Source organism: Rhinatrema bivittatum, chromosome 11 (genome assembly GCF_901001135.1).
Source record: "Rhinatrema bivittatum chromosome 11, aRhiBiv1.1, whole genome shotgun sequence".
Classification (NCBI taxonomy): Eukaryota; Metazoa; Chordata; class Amphibia; order Gymnophiona; family Rhinatrematidae; genus Rhinatrema; species Rhinatrema bivittatum.
Window position 1 is genome coordinate 92,416,780 of NC_042625.1, and position 21,690 is coordinate 92,438,469.

Genomic DNA, 21,690 nt, shown 5'->3' on the forward strand with positions numbered 1-21,690 from the left:
TTTTTTTTTTTTTTGCCATCTCTTCTGTGAAAGACGTATTGATGGCCCAACTGGTCTTGGGCATCCTTCCATTGTTACAGTGAGAAGTGTCGAGCTCCCGCCTGGTGCGACCGCATCCTCTGGAAAGGGAAGCACATCGCACAGCTGGATTACCGAAGTCACATGAGCTTGAAGACCAGCGACCACAAACCGGTCAGCTCTCTGTTCAACATCGGGGTACGTGCAGCTCTTCCACTTCCCGTGCCGTCCCGGCGGGGCCTTCCGGCATCGCTCACAGGTGTTTAGGTCATGTCCAGCCTTGTCTGAAGTCCTTGCAGTGCCTGCCCTCTCGGTAGGAGCGAGAGGGCAGACACTCCCAGGTTCTTGGTTATCCTTATCGTGTGGCTAGCTTTCCTGCATTATTATCTTATTCTGGAGCGTGAGTTCCCACTGGTTCACACTGTATTCTGAAAAGTCCTTCCTCTTAAATCTTTGTAAGACCCTTCCAGCTGCTTTCCAGATTCCTGTGTCATGTCCTATCCTTGCCACCAATATTTAGTGCCAGAAGAACTCGCCCTCAGAGTTCAGGATCTTAGAGAGGGATTGGGCCATCTCGTTCAGTCTGCAGAGAGGGTTCCCTGGTCCAGCTTGTAGGATATGGAGATGACCTTATCCAGGGAAGGAAATCTGCCACTTTTGAAATACCTACAGGGTCCACGCGAGATATTCATCATTGCCCCACCAGCATGGTTTATGCTATCAGACTGCAGATTGGAGGGGCCGAGTAAGTTGTTTGTGATCCTCCTCTGCTCTGGAGGTTTGTACCGATTGGAGCCCAAGTGAACGGTGACGCACTCTCACACACACGAGGACATTACCTGGTGCTCTGGAGATTTCTGGGGTGCGTTCTCTTCCATTCCTGTGTTCCTTTGGCAGGTGAAAATAGTGAATGAAGAGCTGTACAGGAAAACCTTTGAAGAAATAGTGCGCTCCATGGACAAACTGGAAAATGAGAACATCCCGTCGGTGTCGCTGTCCACGAGGGAGGTAGGAGGGCTGCTCACGTGCCCAGGCAGGGCCGTGCAGAAATGTTCAGTCTCGCTTGGAAGGGTCTGAATATTCAAAAGGATTGCTGGCTGGAGACTGAGCACCACGCAGGCTGCATTATTGCAAAGTGCCTTAATGCTTTTAGCAAGCATGCTGCTTCTAGCTGGATTTCCGAGGGGAGACTGCCTGGGTGCCGCTGTCCTGTGCAGCCGAGGGAAGGGTGGAACAGCCGGTCTGCTTTCTGTGAATGGATCGGACGCACGCCTTTTTCCTCCACACCCCCGGGAACACCTCTCTTTAACCCAGCTTAGGAGTGCATATGCTGTGGGGGCAAACTTCAGCCAGGCCAATTGGTTTTGAAAATTTTGCCTTCCACTCCGAAAGCTCAGGTAGGAGACCTGGGTACTGGCTGTTGCAGTCCAGTTAAATAACTAATAATTTTTTGTTTATATTGCGTTTCCCCCAAAGAGGATCCCAGTGTGGCTTTCAGCTTATAATGTACGGACTATAAAAGGTGGCCAGTGCTGGGGCCAGTAGCCAAGGAGCGGTGCACGTCTGGTACCTGGAGTCCATGACCGCTACCAGATGGGTAGGGAGAGGACCGAAGCGATTACTGTGGGGTGAACTGAGGTGCGGGGAGTGGAAACAGCTTGGGAAGGGTCACCCCGGCAGTAGCTGGAAGGAAAAAAAAAAAGATACTGATATAAACCTCAGGGTGTCTCAAAGTACTAACCGCTTAGTGTGCACCGCTGCCCAAACATTAAAGTGTGCGTGGAAGGATTTTCCAGGGTTTTTCCAGGGAACTAATTCTTTGCCCACTCCCCAGAATGCACTGCTGCTCTCGCCACCATTTGGAAGTTATGCAACGTTTTCTTAATTGTAATTTACATAGAAGCTGGATTAAGTAGCACAGATGTGCAGTGTGAGAAGATGGATGCCCATGAAACTTTGAATAATGCTTACGGGCTGATTACGTTTCTGCATTTGACGTGGGCGGACAGCGGTTACGGATAAGTCCATTTATTTTCATGTTTGGTTCTCTTTCTCCTCCCTCCCCCCTTTAGTTCGTCTTCGAGGACGTCAAATTCATGCAGCTGCAGACCAGGACCTTCACCATTCAGAACGAGGGCCAGGTGCCGTGTCAGTTTGAGTTCATCAGTAAGCCGGACGAGCCGTGGTACTGCAAGCCGTGGCTGACTGCGAGCCCCAGCAAGGGATTCCTCATGCAAGGTTAGTGGCTCATCCGAGGGCTTCTGAGAGCGGCAACGACTCGGTAGTAAAGTGTAAAAGGTAGAGTGGAGCGAGCCTGGTGAACAGAATGTAAAACTGATCCTGGGACATGAACAGAAATCCCTGCTGAACTCTGTCTGCGGATGCATCACATTTGTCCTGTTTATGTTGATCCGTTTTATAAATGATCCAAATTATTATTATTAATTTTTTTTTATTACCAATACTTTCTGTCACTTCACCAAACATTGCCAAATGTATAAGTTGACAGCCTGCTTCGCTCGTGCAGTCTTTAAAGTTAGCTACACTAGGGATGTGCGGGCGGTACCCGCGTAACTTCTTAGTACAAGGGTAAAACCGGATAGTATGTGCATAACTCGTTATTAAAAGTCCACGCGTACTATAAAGTTCACCACCGGTTATGCGCGTATCGCCGAAACGGATGCTACAAATGCTTATCCCTAATCTGCTCTCTCTTCTCTGGTGCTGGAAGGGTTGCACAGTCGTGATGTCCTGATGTATTGTTGAACCCCTCTTGTTCACTGATTAGTGCCCCAGACGATACGTGGAGACCCCGTAGCACACCATCGGCAGAGAGTACCCCAAGACTGGGACCTAAGTGTCCAGTCTGAATGCTGCAGTTTTCTGTTTTTACTCTGGAGCTTTATATTATAGGGAAAACAACTTTTGCATAAATGCTGTGAGAACAGTGATACGTTCCCATAACATTTGCAGCTCCAAATCCGTGGTGGACTTGTTGAAACCTTCAGAACCTCCTTTTCTTTGTTTTATATCGTAAGCATCCATTAATGTTCAGCCTTCATGGCTTGCCTTGTTCTCTGGCTTTGCTTTTTCTCCTGGCACATGCTGCTGCCTGTTTTGGGTTTTTTTTTTTTTTTTTTTTTTACCGTGAGGCCCTTGTGCACTGCTGCCAGTGTCTCCCCTGTCTTCTCCCCTTTCTATGCAAGCGGAGCAGAGAATGAGCCTCATCTCCCCTCGGGCCTGCTTCCGATGCTGGACTTTTGCCAGCAGCCTGGGGGAAGGGAGGGAGGGAGGAAATACCCCTGAAAGCAGGATCTCCCTCCCTGCTGGAGCTGTGACAGTGCAGCGTTCCTCGCTCCAGCTGGCTGAGTTGGGAACTTAAATCCAGCTATCCTAGGGCCTGCACTGCTGTGTGCACATCCTGGCTTCTAATCCTAGGTCACATCTTCCGTTGCCCAGTCTGGGCCAGAGGATGCTGCAGACCCTCTTAGGAGCGGGGAGAGGGAATCTCAGCCATTGCTCAGTGGCATTGCCTAGAGGCCAGACATCAGGTGTTTGTTAGCTGGGCTCCAGGAGGGAGCTGGTTTGTGATCCCCTGGCTCAGGTCTATCACTGTGACAGCAGAGGTGAGTTGGGTAGGGGCATATAAAACTAGCAGGGTAGTTATGGCACTGTAGTCTGATCGAGCTAGAAGCCCAAAGGCACAGGAGAAAACTGTTGGTTCACAAGAGAAAAGCCAGCTGTCCTCAGTGGTGCAGAGCACAGCTCCATGCCTCTGGGTCTGGTTTTCTCTCATAAACGTGTGTCTGTCTGTCTGTCTTTCAGGTGCGGAGGCGGTCATTGACCTAGAATTGTTTGTGAACAAGTCCACGGCCACGCAGCTCAACTCTGGGGAGGACAGCATTGAGGATATCTTGGTTTTGCACCTGGCCGGGGGCAAAGATTATTTCCTCTCCGTGTCCGGGAATTACCTGCCCAGCTGCTTCGGATCCTCCATACAGGCCCTCTGTTACATGAGGGAGCCAATCCGCGACCTGTCCGCAGCGTCCATCCGAGAACTGGTAGGCTGAGCTACTCGGCTGAGGGCGAGAGATTTTACAGGCCAGAAGGGATGTGTCTTCTGAGGGGGATTTTGTTTGTTTTTTTTAGACACTGATGCCCCTGCACATAAAAGATGATTTTTATGTTCAAGACAAACCTTTAGACATCCCCAAAGAAATCTGGATGATGGTGGATCACATGTATCGCAACGTGAGCCTGCAGGTCAGCCGGTGGGGCCTGGGGAGGTGACGGGAGACGGATGCTAACGCAGGGAGATTCTGAGGTGTAGCTAAGCAGAAGACGTTCGTTCTCGTTCCTGTGACTCCCACTCTCCCCACCCCCGTTCAAGGCTCAGCTTACACACACACATTGGGGCTGGGTTATGGCGGAGAGGTCCCTCGGCAGGAGACGGGATGGAAGACACTGTGCTCCAACAGGAAAGAAAAGCAATTGGTAGCGTTTTTGATTCAGAGCACTGGTTCTCACCCCTGGCCTTAAGGACCACCTGGTGACCTCTGATTTTCAGGATATCCCCCATGAATATGCATGAGCTGCATCTGGGCGTCTTGCCTACACTGTGGGCATATTCATGGGGAATATCCTGAAAGCCAGACAGGTAGCTAAGCAGAAGAACCACAACCTAGGACTGGTGAAAAGCTAGGATTCCATGGGGCCATTTTAATAATAAAATTGCTCCCTACTTCGAGCTGAAAGTGAGTTATGGGGGGGGGGGGGAGAGACTCCCCTGACCAGTTAGTTTAGCCTCTGTTAAGCACAGAATACCCTGGGGCTAAGGAGCGAGACAGAGTCTTTAGTAAGCAGAGCTGCCCGCTGTCTAACAGAGTGCGTTGTGTCTGTCTGTCTGCCTCACAGGAAGATCTCTTCCAACAGCCTGGCTTACGCTCCGACTTCGAAGCTATCCGAGACTGCCTGGATACTGGAATGCCTGACACCCTTCGTATCCTTTCCCCGCCCCCATCAGAAACAAAAAATCAGTATTGCTAGTGCTCCTGCTTTGACGTGAAGACGCTGCGCCTTTTGTGCTGGTACCTCTGCTGACTTTAAAGCTTTCTTACCAGCACAAACTGATTTGCTGGTCTGGGAAGAGGGGAATCTAGGGGTGAAGACGGAGCGACAGAAGGGATCAGTTGCATTCCCATGACCCCCAGCAACCTCCCGCTCTCCCACTGAAGACTGGGAGTGGATGAGGAAGCCCTGCCAGATGGGGACAAGCAGGCTCACCCATAGAGGTCTGGGTCCAGACTACGATGCCCTTGGCAGGTAGCGTTGTGCTCTGAGCAAGCCTCAGGTTGGCCGTTTCACGGGATAAGACGGAGTTCAATGCTGAAATGGTAGCGTCTGCTTGGGAGAACCTTTTCGTTTGGGCTTGTGAAGGCACCTCTGTTCCTTGCTGAACGTCTCCTAAGATAACCGAGTTGTAGAATTTTCAGGGAGGGGAAAAATAGTTTGAGGGTCTTAATCCGGCTCAGTGTGTGTGACACCCCCCCCCCCCCCCAAAGCAGAAGAAAGCTGGGTGACCTTTTTTTCCTTCACGCCGTTCTCTGACAGCCGGGAGCATCCACTCTGTGGCAGAGGCCTTGCTGCTCTTCTTGGAAGGACTTCCGGAGCCTGTCCTCTGCTACCGGTTGTATGAGGCCTGTTTAGAGAGCGCCAGCGACTATGCCATGTGTAAAGAGGTAATACAGAGGCGCCTGCTGGAGGGTTGGACAGACACGACTGGTTCTGCAGTTCAGGGCTCAGGAGCAGAAGTGTCGTTTGCCAAACCAGGTGCAGGTGATCTGCACATATTTTTTGTTAAAGGAAAATTGGCAGATATTTAATAACAGATTAGAAAAAAGAAAAGAGTTTGAGTTTTGGGGATGAGGTTTGATGCGTCAGGAAGGGTGGGCTCCGTTACTGCATTGCAGCTGTGGATGTTACCTCGGTCCCAGCTTTCAAACCTTGAGCAAAAGGAGAATAAAATGTGACTCTTTTAAATGGTGCAGCAAGGGCCTGCACGTCTCAGACCAGGCCTGGAAACACTAACTTGCACAGTGAGGGGCAATAAGCTATCCGGGATCCCACGGTCACACACTGTGACGGACTTCTGGTTTGGCTGAAAGAGTAGGAACCCCACTAATAACCTGGCTGAACATATTCCCTCCTCTTTCAGGCTGTCTCCAGGCTACCCAGGTGCCATAAAAATGTGTTTGACTACCTTATGGCATTTCTACAGGAGCTGCTGAAAAACACTGAACAAAATCACCTGGATATTCCCATTCTGGGTGAGTTGTTGTACTTGAAATAGCACAACTGTGCCCTGGTGCACTGATGCATTCTCCTCCCCCTCCTTCCCCAAACTGTTGTCTCCAGTACATGAACTTAAATGCTGTCCAGCTGGCTCAGTGCCCAGTGGTAACGGCTGCTGGCAGGAAGGGCTCTTCTCTTCTGCTTTTGTTTTTCTTTCACAGTGCAAGCTTGTGTAAGACTTGTATTTTTACCTTGAATGCTAGCGACATTCCACTTTCTTCTAAGCTACAGCCACTGGAGCTCTATGAGCGTAACTCAGCCGCTTTCTTGGTAAAGCTAGTGGCATGGAAGGGAGGGTTCAATGAAAAAATAAGACACTTTACAGTTTTACCAAATTAGAGAAAAAAAATGTCCTCCGACGTCGGCGGTGGGGGTGCAGCGTGGACCTGATCAGTATCTGGAAACAGGTGCTGCAGGGAGTCACTCACATGCTTGTCTCCAGTCCTAGTGCTGTATGGTTAGGGGGCACTGCAATGCCAAGGATGAGGTATTAAACTGAGCAGAAATGACTATGCAGAGAGCTCATGGCTCCTAGTCCTCAAAAGGATGGCGACGGCCTGAAGGCAGTGCAGACAGAGGCTACCAAAAACCATGCAGGGCTTACCCCAAAAGCCACATGATGGGAGATTTAAGGCAAACAATATCTCCTGAACAAGCAGGGAAAAGAGAAACCAACTTACAACAATGGACAGCAATATAAACTTCAAGGAGTGATCAGAAAACCTGTGCTGTGCTGCAGACAAAAAAAAAAAACAGGACAGATCGAGCGGACTCTCCAAATCTCCTCTCCACCACCGGGCGGGACTGATCTGTGGTACTACAGGAATGAAAATTAGCAGGTAAGAACCAATCTTCCTTTCCCTGTACGTACCCAGATCAGTCCAGGACAGCTGGGATGTACCAAAGCTTCCTTAACCAGGGCGGGACTGCGAGAGTCCTGCTTGAAGTACACTTGCACCCAAATAGTCGCCGGCCGCAGCCTGGCCATTCAGTCAGTAGTGTCTGGCAAAGGTTTGTAAAGGCTTCCCAGCAGTGGTGACACGAGCTGGACCGGGTACAATGAGCCCTTAACCCCTCCGGGATAGGATGACCCCGACAGCTGCATGCGGAATCAAAAGCCTCCGTCAACCAGTGCGCAGTCGTGGTTTCTGATGCCTTATGACCCTTTTTTTGCACAGCTCCATAGCACAAAAAGGCGATCTGACAATCTGAAACCTCTAAATGCCGCAACAAAGCCTTCCTGACATCCAGACGTCTTAATTCTTTTGCATGAGGTGCATCAACTTCCAGATTCGGAAAAGCCGGAAGTTCCACTGATTGGCTTAAGTGGAACGCCGAAACCACCTTCGACAAAAAAGATGGAACCGTTGTTAATAACCCCCTCCCCCCGAGTCTGAGACGCGTAAGAGAGGCTCTCTGCATGACGAGGCTTCGAGTTTGGAAACCCTTCTGGCCGAACAAATTGCCACCAGGAATACCACCTCCAAAGTGACATCCTTTAAGGTTAGCCCTCTTGAGAGGCTCGAACAGCGCTGTGTACAAGCCCATGACGACCAAATTAAGGCTCCAAGATGGACACACCAGAGGAACAGGAGGGCGTAAATGCTTCACCCCTTTGAGAAAACACATGACATCCAGATGTGCCACTAGGAGCTTTCCATGAATCTTGCCTCGAAAACCACCCAGGGCCGAGACCTGCACTCTCAGGGAGCTTTATAAATGACAAACATTTCGTCAGCCCTTTCTGCAGAAAGATTAGAATCTGCGCCACCGACGCCTCTCTAGAATCAATCCTTTTGGTCAGTGCACCAAAAGTCGAAAACCCTCCCCACTCTGACATATGTCAAAGAAGCGGAGGTCTTTCGAGCCTGCAACAGAGTAGCAGTAACATCCTTCTTTCTTAAACTCTGCCTCTCAAAAGCCAAGCCTCTGACATAGTAAGTTTGGAAGATGCCCCAACCTTAATGGACTGTCCGCTGCTAGATTGACCAGATCCACAAACCAAGCCTCCGGGGCCACCACGAGTCAGTAAGCGAAGGTGGATGCTTCTGTTTTGGTGTTTGCAGCTGCAGGGGCCACTGCTCTGAAGGATGTGCAAGACGAGAAGCTTTGAAGTGCATCATAAGATTTTTGAGGTGTCGGCAGCAGTTTTATGCTTCGAGAATTTCTGGGGTGGGTGCAGCAAGTTACAAGAACAGGCAGAGATGTCATCCTCGGAGTCTCAGCAGGCAGAGCGCCTACAGACTGAGAGGCTGCTTATGGCGCTGACGCCTTATATGACCTCATCTGTACTTCGTCCAGAACGATGATATCTGCAGTTTCTACCAGGAGGCTTCTTTGGTTGCGGAACTGGTCGGCCAATGTTTCCTCGAAGACTCAGCTTGAGGCATTGTCATTCAAGGGCAAGCTTCTCTTTGAGGGCTTGGATCAGCTGATAAAGCTTCTGGGTGAGAATAAGGTTCACAGATTGCCAGAGGGACAAGCCCAAAGAGTCTAAGAAGTCCTTTCAATCTAGTTCCCAGTTCCAGGGGTAAAGGCGCTTCAGGCTCTGGCTACTGGACAGAGGCAGACCGCGGGGAGGTTGCAGTCCTGGAATCGGTTCTTTTGAGCCCGCAGACTGGGCAGGGATGGCTCCAGCCAGGGGTCTGGTAGAGCCAGATCCTCACAATGAAGCGAGGCTGGTCCACTCCTCCGTCCTGGTGATAGGAGGTCGTCTTACTCAATTTTATGAGGAGTGGGCCAAGATCACGTCTGACCTGTGGGTTCTAAGCATGATAGAACAAATTTATGCTTTAGAGTTTGCTCATCCGCTGCAAAGCCTCTTCATGGTGTCTCCCTGTGCCTCGGCGGAAAAGAAGTGGATCGTGCTTCAGACTCATGAGTATCTGCGTGGGCTAGGGACCTATGTTCCCGTACCTCTGCAGGAGCAAAAAAACGGGTCATTCCCTGTATGTCGTTACTCCATTTATTTTGTGGTGCCCAAAAAGGACGGGGTGTTCCGTCCAATTCTGGACTTAAAGAAAGTGAATCTAGCTCTCAGAGTTCCTCATTTTCGAATGGAAACTTTGCATTCCGTCATCGCAGTGGTTCGAAGAGAAGAATTCTTGGTATCCCTGGATCTGATGGAGGCATATCGGGATCCATCCGGACCATCAGATATCTCTGATTCATGGTCTGCTCTGAGGTTTGCTTTTCCTGCACTGTGGGAGGCTGAGATCATCTGTAGATGTACTTCCGCCCACTCCATAATGAGGTCTATCTCCTGTGACACCTGCTGGCTCTTGGTTCCTCCCTGGCAGTTGATGTAGGCTACTGTTGTTGCGTTGTCCAACATCTTATGGACTGGTTGACCCTGGAGTCTGTAGCTGAACTGTAGACATACCAATCTGACTGCCCAGGCTTCCAGGCAATTGATGATTGAGAGGGTCTCCTCTTCCATTCAACATCCCTGAGCCGTTAGCTCCTGATAGTGAGCTCCCCAGCCCCGGATACTCGCATCTGTCGTGAGAACCAGCCAGTTCAGGGAGGACAGGGACATGCCCCTGCTCAGATGAGCTTCCTGCAATCACCACTGAAGGCGAGAACAGACTGTCATTGGTAAGGGAAGATGAACTGCATAGTCTTGAGCGTGTGGGTTCCAGCATGATAGCAGAGAGCATTAGAGTGGACGCATGTGTGCCCTCACCCATGGCACTACTTCCAGGGTTGCTGCCATCAAATCGAGGAGTTTGAGATAGCTCCACACCATCGGGCATACTGTGTTCACCAACTGACGCACCTGGTACATCAGCTTATCCATGTGGTCAGAAGAAAGCCCTTGCCCCGCCTGGAGTCGAATCGGACTCTCAGATACTCCAAGGAATGGGGAGGCTTGAGGCTTCTCTTGGCCAGGTTTACTACCCAACCGAGTTGCTATAACAAGGATACCACCCTGTTGGTCACCAGGAGGCTCTCTTCCACAGAGCTGGTTCAGCCACTCGTCCAAGTATGGCTGACTAGGATCCTGTCTTTCCTCAATGCTGCCGCCATGACCATCATAATCTGGGAAAATGTTCTGGGGGTGGTGGCTAGGCCCAAAGGGCAGCGCCCAAAACTGAAAATGTCGATCTAGTACCGCAAACGTAGGAAACTGTGCTCTTGTTGGATTGGAATATGTAGGTAGGCCTTGGATAGGTCCAGGGAGGTTAGCAACTCTCCTGATTGTACGGCCATTATCATGGAGCATAAGGTCTCCATGTGAAAAAGGGTCACTCATAGGTGACAGTTGATACTCTTGAGCTCCAGGATGGGACTAAAGGAAGCTTCCTTCTTGGGTATGACAAAATGGAATAATGCCCCGGATCTTCCTGGGGCGTAGGTACTGGGATCACAGCCCTCATCCCAAGGAGCCTTAGCAGTGTAATCTCCACTGCCAGCTTCTTGTGCTGGGAGTGGCAAGGAAACATGAATACGTCCCGATGAGAGCTGTGGAATTCCAGCGCATATCCTTCTCGTATGACTTCCAGTGCCCATTTTGTCTGACGTGATCTCAACCCACCATTCGTAAAAGAGAGACAGACAACCCCCCTATCTCCTCGTCCCAAAGGTGGGTCAGTAAAATTTCAGTGGTGGGTTCGTGATGAGCCTGAACCTGCTCCTCTCTTGGGCTGCCGGATACAAAAGGACCGAGACCGTTTTGTTTCCGGCAGCCCAAGTATGGAGGGGCAGTTACAGCCCTGAATGGCCATGGTGCAGCTGCACTGGGCTTTCAAGATGGCTGGGGCAAACCTGCATCGCTCTCTCTCTCTCTCGCTCTCTCTCTCTCTCTCTCTCTGCTTACATTCGCATCCTCTTCTCCACGCACTCAAGAGTCTTTTTCTTCTCTCAGTGCCTCACCACCAGAATTTGTTGGCGCACACCTTCTGATGCCAAATCTGTGTGAAAAAAGTTCACCTTTCCCGTCTATTGACACCTACGCCATCGTTTTTCCCGCCTTTTCTCTCCTTCCTTAATTCCTTGCTGTTCTAATTTTAAGGTGGCGCCTTGGGTAAGGCACCCGTTAATAACGGGCAGAAAGAAGATTTGGATGACTGGGGGAAACAAACCTAAGCCGAGGCAGAAAAATGTAAAAGCAGCTCGCGCCGCTGTTGGATTTACTGGCGCTGGCTAGCGAAATTCTCCAAAGAAAGCAAACCCAAAGAGCGAAATGAACCAGGGCTGGGTTAAAGACCCCGGCATCAGTGCTTAAAGAGTTAGGTTTTTTTTTTTTAATCTGTCTCGGTTTTTGTTTCCGTGTTCTTCTGTTTTAAAAAAGCCAGAATTTATTTATCTTTGCCAAACAGGAAATAAGCAGGTAGCGAGTTTCTCTGAAGGACAAACGCCAGTTTCTGCCAGCACAAAAAGCAGGACTAAGATGTTTACAGAAACCCTTCCATTAGATACCTGAAGCCAAAGCAGGGAGACCGCGTGCACGATTTAGGGGCAGGACACATTACGTGGGGGGGGCAATTTTAAATATCTCCGTGGGGCCTGCACCTTCATTGCTCCTTGTGGAGTTTCATTTTGGAGATAAGTTCACGAGTCATTTGCAGCTGCTGTTTGCGCACGTCAGCGCCACGGGGGAAAACAGCACGCGGAGATGTGACATGCCAGTCGCCATGCATGCTTTGAAGGTCACTGAACTCCTTTCACCCCCAGTAAGGGTGGGAAATTTTCTAAAACCTATTTTAAGCAGGTCAGCACTTTTTACCTGTGGAAAGCCTTTGGAAAAATGACCTGAAGTTGTTATGTTGCTTTTATAGAATGCTCTCCTCTTTGAACAAAGGTCCAGTCAGAGAGGTTTACAGCACACAATACCGTAGGGTAATTTTTATCTCTGTAAATTGCTTTCAGCCATCTAAACGGCTTTGAAAATCACCTTTCCCGGAAACAGTCGGAAGCTTAAACTTTGTCATGAAATATGATGGGGAGAATGATGAAGAAGACCCGGGGGGGGGCATGCTGCTGCATACTAGAATTGCTCAAACGAACGAAGCTTGGAGCAGAGGAAAAAGAACTGCGCATGGTGAAAGAGAAGAAAGAGAGAGTGCGGAATTCGAGAGGCCGGGATGAGCGCAGAGGATCCTGCGTGGCGAAGCCGCGGCTCGACTGGGCTTTAGGGTATTGCAAACAAAAGGAAGATGTGACCTGGAGCGGGGAAAGGGTTTTACAAACAGCGACTGGGTCCCCCCAAGGCCTCCAGTCAAGGTGGATGTGGAAAAGGCAGCAGAATGAATGAAGAGAAAATGGGGGGAGGACTCGGGCCGTTGGCAGGAGGCTACTGCTCTCTCAGAAGCTTCTTCTCTAAATGTGAGCCGGCATCGGCAGCACTACCGGGATAAGTGAAAAGGGCTCGTCCGCCTCAGTCTAGGCTCTTACTTCCTTTTTGAGCTCCGTTCTTGCCCCTTCTCTTTAGTCCTAATAAATGTCTCTTGCTATAGTCTTACAGGGCTTCATCGTGTAGGGGCTTTCGTAGTTACAGCTGTGCCTCTGTTTAAGTGTCCTCCTCTGTCTGCACACTATTGGCCATTTTTGTAGGGGGGGGGGGGGGAAATAGAGGGTGCTCTGATGACAATCAGCACAGCAGCGCCTCAGGTTACTTAGACCCATAACGGTAGGGGTGGTGTAATATAAGCGCAGGCGCTTCCGAAACCATTAAACCCTAATCTTTAGATGTAAACCGTTTAAAGGGGGACAGAAACGGGGAATCTTTAATTTTATAAATGTCTTCAAAGTTGTTCACGTGTATTAATTAATCTTGCTGCTTAAAACTGTTTTGTTTTTATTTAATGGTTTTTTCTTTTTTTTTGGGGGGTGGGCTGTTTCCATGTAGCGAGTTTATTTGGAAGCTTATTGCTTCGACCTCCCCCTGACCACGCCAAGCCAGACATCCTGGACAAGAGGAGAGCTCAGGAGTTCGTGTGGCAGTTCCTCTCGAAAGACAGGACAAGCTGAAGCCCCTGCTGCAGACGAAATGCAAACCTGGAGCGACGTGACTGTAAAGATTGTTTTGTAAAAAGTGTTATCTATTTTCAGAATAGGCTGATTTTATACCTGTGAGGAGGGCTGGGCATTGGTCACAGATTCCTTCGCTACAGATTTTTTTGAATGGAATAATTTTGTCAAGTGGATGCATTTCCCATATTGTAAAAACGCCCTTTTTTGAGGAGGGGATTTTTAATATATGCAGTATTGCACACCAGCAGCAATGAAAGTACTTTTTTTTTTTTTTTTATACTGCACTTTAGCTATTTAATGTGTTTGAAAATATAAAATTTGGAATCCTTTAAGTTATATTTTTATTGAAAATCATGGTCCTCTCACTGACATCACTAATTAATTTTGGAGTTTAGTACCTAAAAGCCATGCACTGTAGGACACATCCTTGCCCCAGCGAGCTTCCACTCTGCACATGAATACAGTGTCCCCCTTCCTGTTTATAGACCGATGGATCCCACTTCAGCCCTGGTTTTCCCTGCCCTGCTCCCAAGCAGGGATCCTCTGGGCCTCCTCTCTCTGCACGGGCAGGCTTTTCCCTGCATCCACCCTTTCCGTGAAGAATAGTTCTTTAAGGCCTAATTTTGCAGGATCTGTAATTTCTGTACAGTTGTAGTTCCCCGTACGCACCCGGATCAGTCCAGACTCCTGGGTTTTGCCTCCCTGCCAGCAGATGGAGACAGAGAAAGTTTCTCAGCCACCGGCACATGACCTGGTGTTGTACCTGCAGTCCTTCAGTATTTCTCTGGAGGAGGTGCAAGACTTGCAGTTCTGAACCTTTGGGAGAAAAAAAAAGAGAGAGAGATTCAGGCAGAAGGGCCTTAGCAGGCTGCCTCCTACAGCTTTGTCTGTCTTGTCAGCTACGCAGCAGAAGGCTATCTGAAGTTTATTTTGCAATTTAGGTAGGAGCAACTGTGTTGCTCCTACCTCTGACTCCTTTCAGACTGCTTTTCCTGGATCGTATGAATGAAGCACCCAACTACTTTATAGCAGTGAAATGCAGCGTGTTTTTTCCTTGGGGTGGGGTACCTGGGTTTAGTTTGGACGTGACAGATTAGTGAGTGCAGGAAAGGTTGTGATACTGAGTCTCTGAGACCGTGATTAGACCTCAGGATTGCGGTTACTGCCCGGAGCCCAAACCTGATGCTGAATCTCTTACAGCGCTTACTGGCTTTGGCCAGGCCTGCTAAGGTACCCACCACCTCCATAACAAATAGGAAGAGATGAGGCTGAAACGACTTGCACATCCCCTAAGAGAATTAGGACCTGACCAACGGGAACGTTACTATTCATCGCTTGCTGTCAGGATTGGTAATATGGGAACAAGTAAGCTTTAACAACCCGGCTGCGGCAGCAGAGAGGCAAACAAAAGCAGCAGTGACGCTGCCACAACTCAACAGGAAGGCCCAATCTTTCCTGCTACTCTCCAGCAGAACAAAGAAATGATTCAGGAAATTTAAGCATGCACATAAAATAGCCCATTTCTTGCTATTGTTGGTCAGAGCATGCCTGGAAATGCTTTACAGTATAATTACTCACAAAGGAGCAGCAACAGGGCAGTAGTGTAACTGCGGACTAGGCCAGAGAGGTTCTCTGGAGCAGAGCTTCTCCCCTCTGTGCTTGGGACACACCTTGCCAGTCAGGTTTTCAGGATATCTACCTTGAATAAGCATGAGATAGATCTGCATACACTGCCTCCATTGTATGCAGATCTGTTCATGCATATTCATGGTGGATATCCTGAAAACTTGTTTGGAATTCTGAATGTAGTAAAACATATTCCACACTTACCACCGGCAGATCATTTCAAGGTGGATTCCATAAAAGACATTTATAAAAAAAAAAACATAATACAAAAATACATCTTTAAAACAAAAAATCAGTGTAAATATGATCAGCTAGGTGTACCCTAAGGACCGGGGACTGAGCAACCCTGCTCTGGACTACTGCCACACCAGAAGGCTTCAGGTTAATGTTGGCACAGACCATGGCTACTGTTGGAGAGCCGGAGAGCCACTTGTGAATGCTTGGGGATCAGAAACATAGGGTTGTTCCACCTTTAGTTTCTCAATCTGATCTGTTACATCTGTGACCATGGAGGATGTAGCAGATCTGACTGACAAACTAGAGAGTAATAAATCACTGGGGCTGGATGGCATTCAAAAGAACTAAAAGATGAACTTGCTAACCTGTTACTAGTAACTTCATTTGAAAAATGCACAATTCTTGAAAACTGGAAAGTGGACAATCATGGCTCCAGGCGTGACTGTGGAAATATAGACTGGTGCACTTTATACTGGTGCCAAGCAAAATGATAGAAGCCATTCTTGAAAACAAAATCACTGGCCGCATAGAGAGATGTGGCTTAAAGGGGCAAGAATCAGCAAGGGCAAATCTTGTCTTGCCAGTCTTTTAGAGTGTTTGTTTTTCTAAAGGTGTAAATAAACGGGTGGATAAAGGTGAGTCAGTTTATATAGGGTATTTGGATTTTCAGAAGGCATTTGGCAAAGTCCCCATGAGAGATTCCTCAAGAAATTACAAAGTCATGGGGTAAGAACTGGGTTGGTAACTGGTTAAAAGGCTGGCAAAGCGGGTAGGACTACACGGTCAGTTTTCCCAATAGAGAAACTTGGTTAGTAGAGAACCACAGGAATCGGTACCGGGACCGGTGCTGTTTAACATATTTATACATTATCTGGAAAAGGGAACAATGAGTGAGGATCAGATTTGCAGATGACACAAAATTATTCAAAGTTGTTTAAACAGCAGCAGATGGTGAGTAACTGCAGAAGGACCTTGTGAGACTGGGAGCCTGGGCAAATGCATGGCAGATTAAATGTAATGTGGAAAATTGCAAAGTGATGCACATAGGGAAAAATGATCTCAACTACAGGTACAGGATGCTGGGTTCTGTATTGGACCTTGGAGTCCTTGTGGACAATATGTTGAAATACTCTGCTTGGTGTGTGGCAGTAGTTAAAAAAAAAAATAAAAGAAACTGATCCAAAAAGGAATGCAGAATAAAATGGAAAATATGATATCGCCCATGGTGCTACCACACCTTGAGTACACGATGCAGTTCTGGTTGCCCCAACTCAAGAAAGTAATAGCGGAACTAGAAAAGGTGCAGAGGAGGGAGACAAATGATAAAAAGGGATGGATCATCTCCTCTGTGATAAGAGGCTACACAGGGGGCTCTTCAGCTTGGAAAGAGACGTCTGAGAGGGGACATGATAGAAGTTTATAAAATCATGAGTGGGGTGCAATGGGTAAATAAAGGATGCAAAATATGGATCCCAATGAAGGGAGAGCAGTACAGAAGAGAAGGAGAAAGGGAGCTGAACAGGGGGAGTGACTGGCACCACCAGTTTTCACCCCTGCAGCCAAGGATCACTGGGAAAAGGGAGCCCAGCCCCCGCAAGAGTGAGGAGACAGGGCCTGTCTCCTGTGAAGGATCCACAGAGTTCACACTTTTTTTTTTTTTAAACAATAACTCAGAAATACTTGCTGGATCCAAACACGATAGACACACAGAAGGAAAAAACGCCCAGAAGGGGCAAGTAGAAGTTAACGGGGAACCACAGGGTGAGCTGTTCCACCTGCTGGAGACAGACAAATACTGAAGGGCTACAGGGTAAGCTCTGTCCTCATATAGGATACCCTTTCAGTTTTGGTCTGTCTCCACCTGCTGGAAAGGAGGCTCAACCCATGGTCTGGACTGATCCGGGTACGTGCAGGGAATTATCCTTTCAAATAATACTAAAACAAGGGGACACTCCGTGAAACTCACAACCAGCAGATTCAGAACAGATGGTAGAAAGTGCTTTTCACTCAGTGCACAGTCAGGCTGTGGAATCTGTTGCCAGAGGATGTGATCAAGGTGACCAGCACAGCGGGGCTTAGAAGAGGTTTGGACAAGAACCTGGAGGTAAGCTAAAGAAAGCTATTGCTATCCATGGGAGTAACAGAGGAGTTAGATCTACTCTAGGAGATCTGCCAGGTACTTGTAAACTGGCACGAGGCAGGATGCTGGGCTCCATGCATCTTGGTCTGATCCAGCATGGGAATTGCTGTATGCTTCTGGATCCATACACACACTGAATAGAGGGATCTTATGGACCATGGGGTATTTCCTGGTATTTAGCCAGTGAGTGGCACACCCACAGTGAAAAAAACGTTGATTCTAGACTGGGCAGGCTAGACAGAATGGAATGAGTAAATATTAATCAGTTGGCTTTTCTCTTTGAAAAGTACAAAGATCAGGGGACACATAATGAAGTTAGTGGGTAATACATTTAAAACTAATAAGCGAAAATATTTTTTTACTCGATGCATAATTAATCTCTGGAATTCATTGCCAGAGGATGTGGTGAAAGCTATTAATGTAGGCTGTGTTTAAAAAAGGTTTGGACAAGTTCCTGGAGGAAAAGTCCATTAGCCATTATTAAGATAGAGTTGCAGAAATCCACTGCTTATTCTTGGGATAAGCAGCTTAGAATTTATCTACCCTTTGGGATCCTGCCAGGTACGTGTGACTGGGCTTGGCTACTGTTAGAAACAGGATACTGGGCTTGATTGACCTTTGGTCTGACCCAGTATGGCAAATCTTAAGTTCTTATGATGAACTGGTCCTTTAGCTGCAGTCATTTATTATGTTATTTTTCAGGTGCATTAAGCTTAAGGTCCAGCCTTGGCTTATCAAGCTTGATTTTTGCAAAAGTTCTCACTGTACAATCACAAGTTAAGCCTGCAACAAACCTGGAGTGTAGGACCCTAGTGGATAAATCAGTTGTCAGGCACAAGATAGTTAAACATTGCTACTGAGGGAGCTTTTGGTGATCAGAAACAAGCAGGCATCAAATGCAACTTGGCAGTACACTAATTCAGTAATGTTGAAATTCTGGCCCTTGTAAAGCAATCTCATTCCCTCTTCCCATCTGCTGCCAACTTGCTGCCCTTTGCATTCAGAGAATCAGATTGATTGCTTTAGAGTGGTAGGTGAAAGGCCTTGTGGAGATGAATTAATCAGTTGCAGTGCAAGGAAGTAACTTCCCATTCATGCAGTCATGTTCTGGTGCCAACACCGTTTGCCTTTCAGGTATGGCCCAACAGCGATTAAACCCCCGAACTTCAGTCCAATCTGAGTTGCACCGAGGTTTCTCTTTCATGGGCCTTACGGAAGCACGGTGAGAAAAGATGGTAAGATGGTGATGCCAGCACACAAAAGACGCTTTGCAAGTCATGGCCTGTACAGCAAAGGGCCTTTTGTGTGAAATGCCTTGCAGGCACAACAGAAGAGTGGGTTTATATAACCCTGAGTCTTGGCCAGGAACTTGTGTAAAGACAAGCCTTTCAGCGCAGGAGCCCTGCCTGAGGAATCGGTGAGGAGATCTGTGCAACTGGCAGCGAGATGGGCTGGAGAGGGCTCGCTGGAGCCCCTTGTTAATGTTATGATACCACAAGTCTGTCTCGCCGACTGCAGCGCAGAACTCCCATAATACAAAACTGGTAGCGCAAGACGGGGGGAACTGCCTAATGTTGCGGGATGAGAGCAGAGCGCTGACCTCTTGTAACTAGCACTAGGGCGGTGAAATGATACAGGGAATAACAGACAATTTTATGCTTTGGGTTGGTTTAGCCAAGCTGGGAGTGAGATTTCTCACATGTACACGTTTTGCTAGTATTAAGCTAAAAATGCTAGTTCATCCCTGCACATCTTCTCACCCCCGATAACACTAGTCAACGTATGTGCCCCTGAGAACTTTACTCATCATGTGTCTGTCTTTAACCTGTATGTTATATGAATACATTAAGTGATTGTATTTGTCATTTCATATTACGTATGTCATGATGTAAACCACTGTGATCTTCAAGTGGAACGATGGTATATAAAATGGTTAAATAAGTAAATAAATACAGAGACTCCTACATCTGCAAGATTTGATTTTCCCTTTGTCATTTCATGTTTTAAAATGAGATTTGTGCTTTGCGCTTGGCAGGAAAGGCCTGCCAGGAGCCTGTTCAGATTTACTGGAAGGGTTTGTAATGCTGGCATGTGCCTTCCTTTTTCTCTCCTCTGTATTGAAGGTTGCAGTGGGCTAGCTGGGGAGAAGCTGTTGTGCCAGTTGACTTCCTGGTGCCACTGTCACACAGCAGTTCTATAGCACCTGCCAGGCTGGCAGCTTTCCTTTCTGACACTCCATCCGTTTCAGTAGAGTGGCTTATTGCCAAACACTTTCCACAAAATGTTTTCATGAACGCACTAGATTGCTTCTGCTTATCTACTACAGCACCAAGCCTGCTTTTTGCTGCCGAAAGCCACAGTTGCTGCAAATTTCCATCTTGCGCGGCAATCAGGCCAATGAGATAAGGTGCATTTGGCAGAATGCATGGGGTTTGCCCTTAGCTGTGCACCCATGTTTTGAGCATTACTGCTCATGTAGCAACGCATTTTCTGCTCAAAAAAACATGCGTCCAACACTGCACATTTAAGTGAGTGCCTGTGCATGGAAATTCCATGCTGAGGGTATTAATTATTTTCTCCCAATGAAGAGCACTGGCATAACTCCCATTTTCCTAAACTGGAAATTTTACTCCTAGTCCTAGGTGGAAATTTCCAATGCTATTGTCAGACGTTTCCCTACTACGGGACTGGTGGGGCTGCAAGATAGGGGATTTTATAACGACCTCCACTAAAGAAGCAAAAGCAGGAACGCTACTGCAACTGGGCAGTGAGGACAGGAGCAGGAGACCCTTGGATCAGCTCAGCCCCTGGCAATCTCCAAGAAGCCCCTGACCCCTTTTCGCATGGAGAATATACTCAACAAGCCTTCGGTGAAGAAAACCTCTAGCTCTGGTGACCAACTACCTACTCTGGTTCCTGGAGAAGTTGGCTAGCTTCCCAGAATGGCATGGCCACCCAGTCCACATCACTCTGTGCACTAGAAGAATTAACCAGCTGAACTTTCAAGGGGCTGGAAGTGAGCATACTGCAGGCTGCTGAAGGTATTGTATCCTTTCCAGCTAGCATTCTCATCTCCCTGCGTTGTTCCCACCAGTGGCCCTCAAACACACACACAAAAAAGTTTGTTTACAATTCAAGATCAAGTATTTCTGAAAATACCCAATAAATATTGGTATTTTCAATGTGGTGACCGAAGGAGCAGTTACAAATAACCCTTGTTATTTGTAACTGCTCCTTCGGTCACCACAGTTCGAATTGATGTATTTAATGCACTCCCGTTCCATGTAAACCAGCAAGATATGTTTTCATGATTGCCGGTATATAAAAACCTTAAATAAAATAAATAAAATAAATAAATGCAGAGGGAAGCAACACCTGTCTTCTGTGTGATACCGGCAACTGAGTAACCCTTAGGAAAGCTCAGGTGCTAGCATGTAGTCTTTATTTTGTAAACACAGGATCCACATACTTGGCGATCTTTTGTACAGAAGTTCTTGGGTGGATACGGCTGATGGGGGTGTCTGCATCCAGGCTGAAAATGGCTGAACCCACATTTTCCAGTCAGTGCACTTTTTTAAACTCTTAATGCATTAGAATAGCATTAGCTTGTTTCATTGGGCATTAAAAAAATGTAACCTGTACGTTAAGAAACTGCTTGCTGAATTGCAGGTTATTGCATTGGCCTGGTGTAAAAGTCAACAAAGGTGCAGCTGAGACTTTTTTTATTGGTCTAACTTAATTCACTTGTACCGAGCTTAATTCACTTGAACCGAGCTTTCAAGAAAGCCTAGCTGTTGAAAACTGCTCACTGATGTATTTAGTCCAATAAAAAAGTCTCATCTACAACTTGTTTGTGCAGACTAGATGGACCTTACAGTCCTTGGTGGCTATGAGGTTCTTTGGATGGCATAAGTGACGTCATTTACATATTACTTAAGTATTCCCACCAACACAGGAGGCTTTTACCTTTCAAAAGCTTCAGCACTTCGAGTCCCCTGTTCTTTCAAAAAATGCTAATTTCAAATGCAAGAAGTAGGACTGCGAATTCCAGAAGGCACTGGGTTGCAGGTTTATAAAACAAGTTCAACCTGGGACGGGGTCCCCCTGAAAGCTACCAGCAGAAGTTATAATAACTTATTGCACCCCCCCCCCCAGCCCCGCCTTCTGTTCCCCTTCTCTCTTTGGCTCACCCGGCAGAAGCATGCTGACGTCACCTCTTCTCCTCCCCCGAGGGGAGCGACGTCGGCGAGCACGTGACCCCCCCGCAGCCTACGGGCGCCAGGCAGAGCCGGCCCGCTGACAGGAGCGCCCCGGTTTGTCCCTCGTCGCGCGCCGTAGAGGGA

The 21,690-nt window shown here is 47.9% G+C and overlaps 1 protein-coding gene across 5 annotated transcripts in view; it reads left to right on the plus strand.

The window, feature by feature from the left end:
- INPP5B (inositol polyphosphate-5-phosphatase B) overlaps window positions 1-15,231 on the plus strand; it is a 50,148-nt gene extending 34,917 nt beyond the window's left edge. For 4 of the 5 annotated variants that reach the window (XM_029620141.1, XM_029620143.1, XM_029620144.1 and 1 more), the window contains 9 exons: window positions 81-216; window positions 916-1,026; window positions 2,091-2,256; window positions 3,844-4,079; window positions 4,168-4,281; window positions 4,933-5,017; window positions 5,629-5,756; window positions 6,233-6,344; window positions 13,220-15,231. In XM_029620141.1, the coding sequence (XP_029476001.1) occupies window positions 81-216; window positions 916-1,026; window positions 2,091-2,256; window positions 3,844-4,079; window positions 4,168-4,281; window positions 4,933-5,017; window positions 5,629-5,756; window positions 6,233-6,344; window positions 13,220-13,341 (1,210 nt within the window). In that variant the 3' untranslated portion in view covers window positions 13,342-15,231. The remainder of the gene's footprint in view (window positions 1-80; window positions 217-915; window positions 1,027-2,090; window positions 2,257-3,843; window positions 4,080-4,167; window positions 4,282-4,932; window positions 5,018-5,628; window positions 5,757-6,232; window positions 6,345-13,219) is intronic. The other variant, XM_029620142.1, reaches the window with a different exon arrangement.
- Window positions 15,232-21,690: the final 6,459 nt, after the last annotated feature.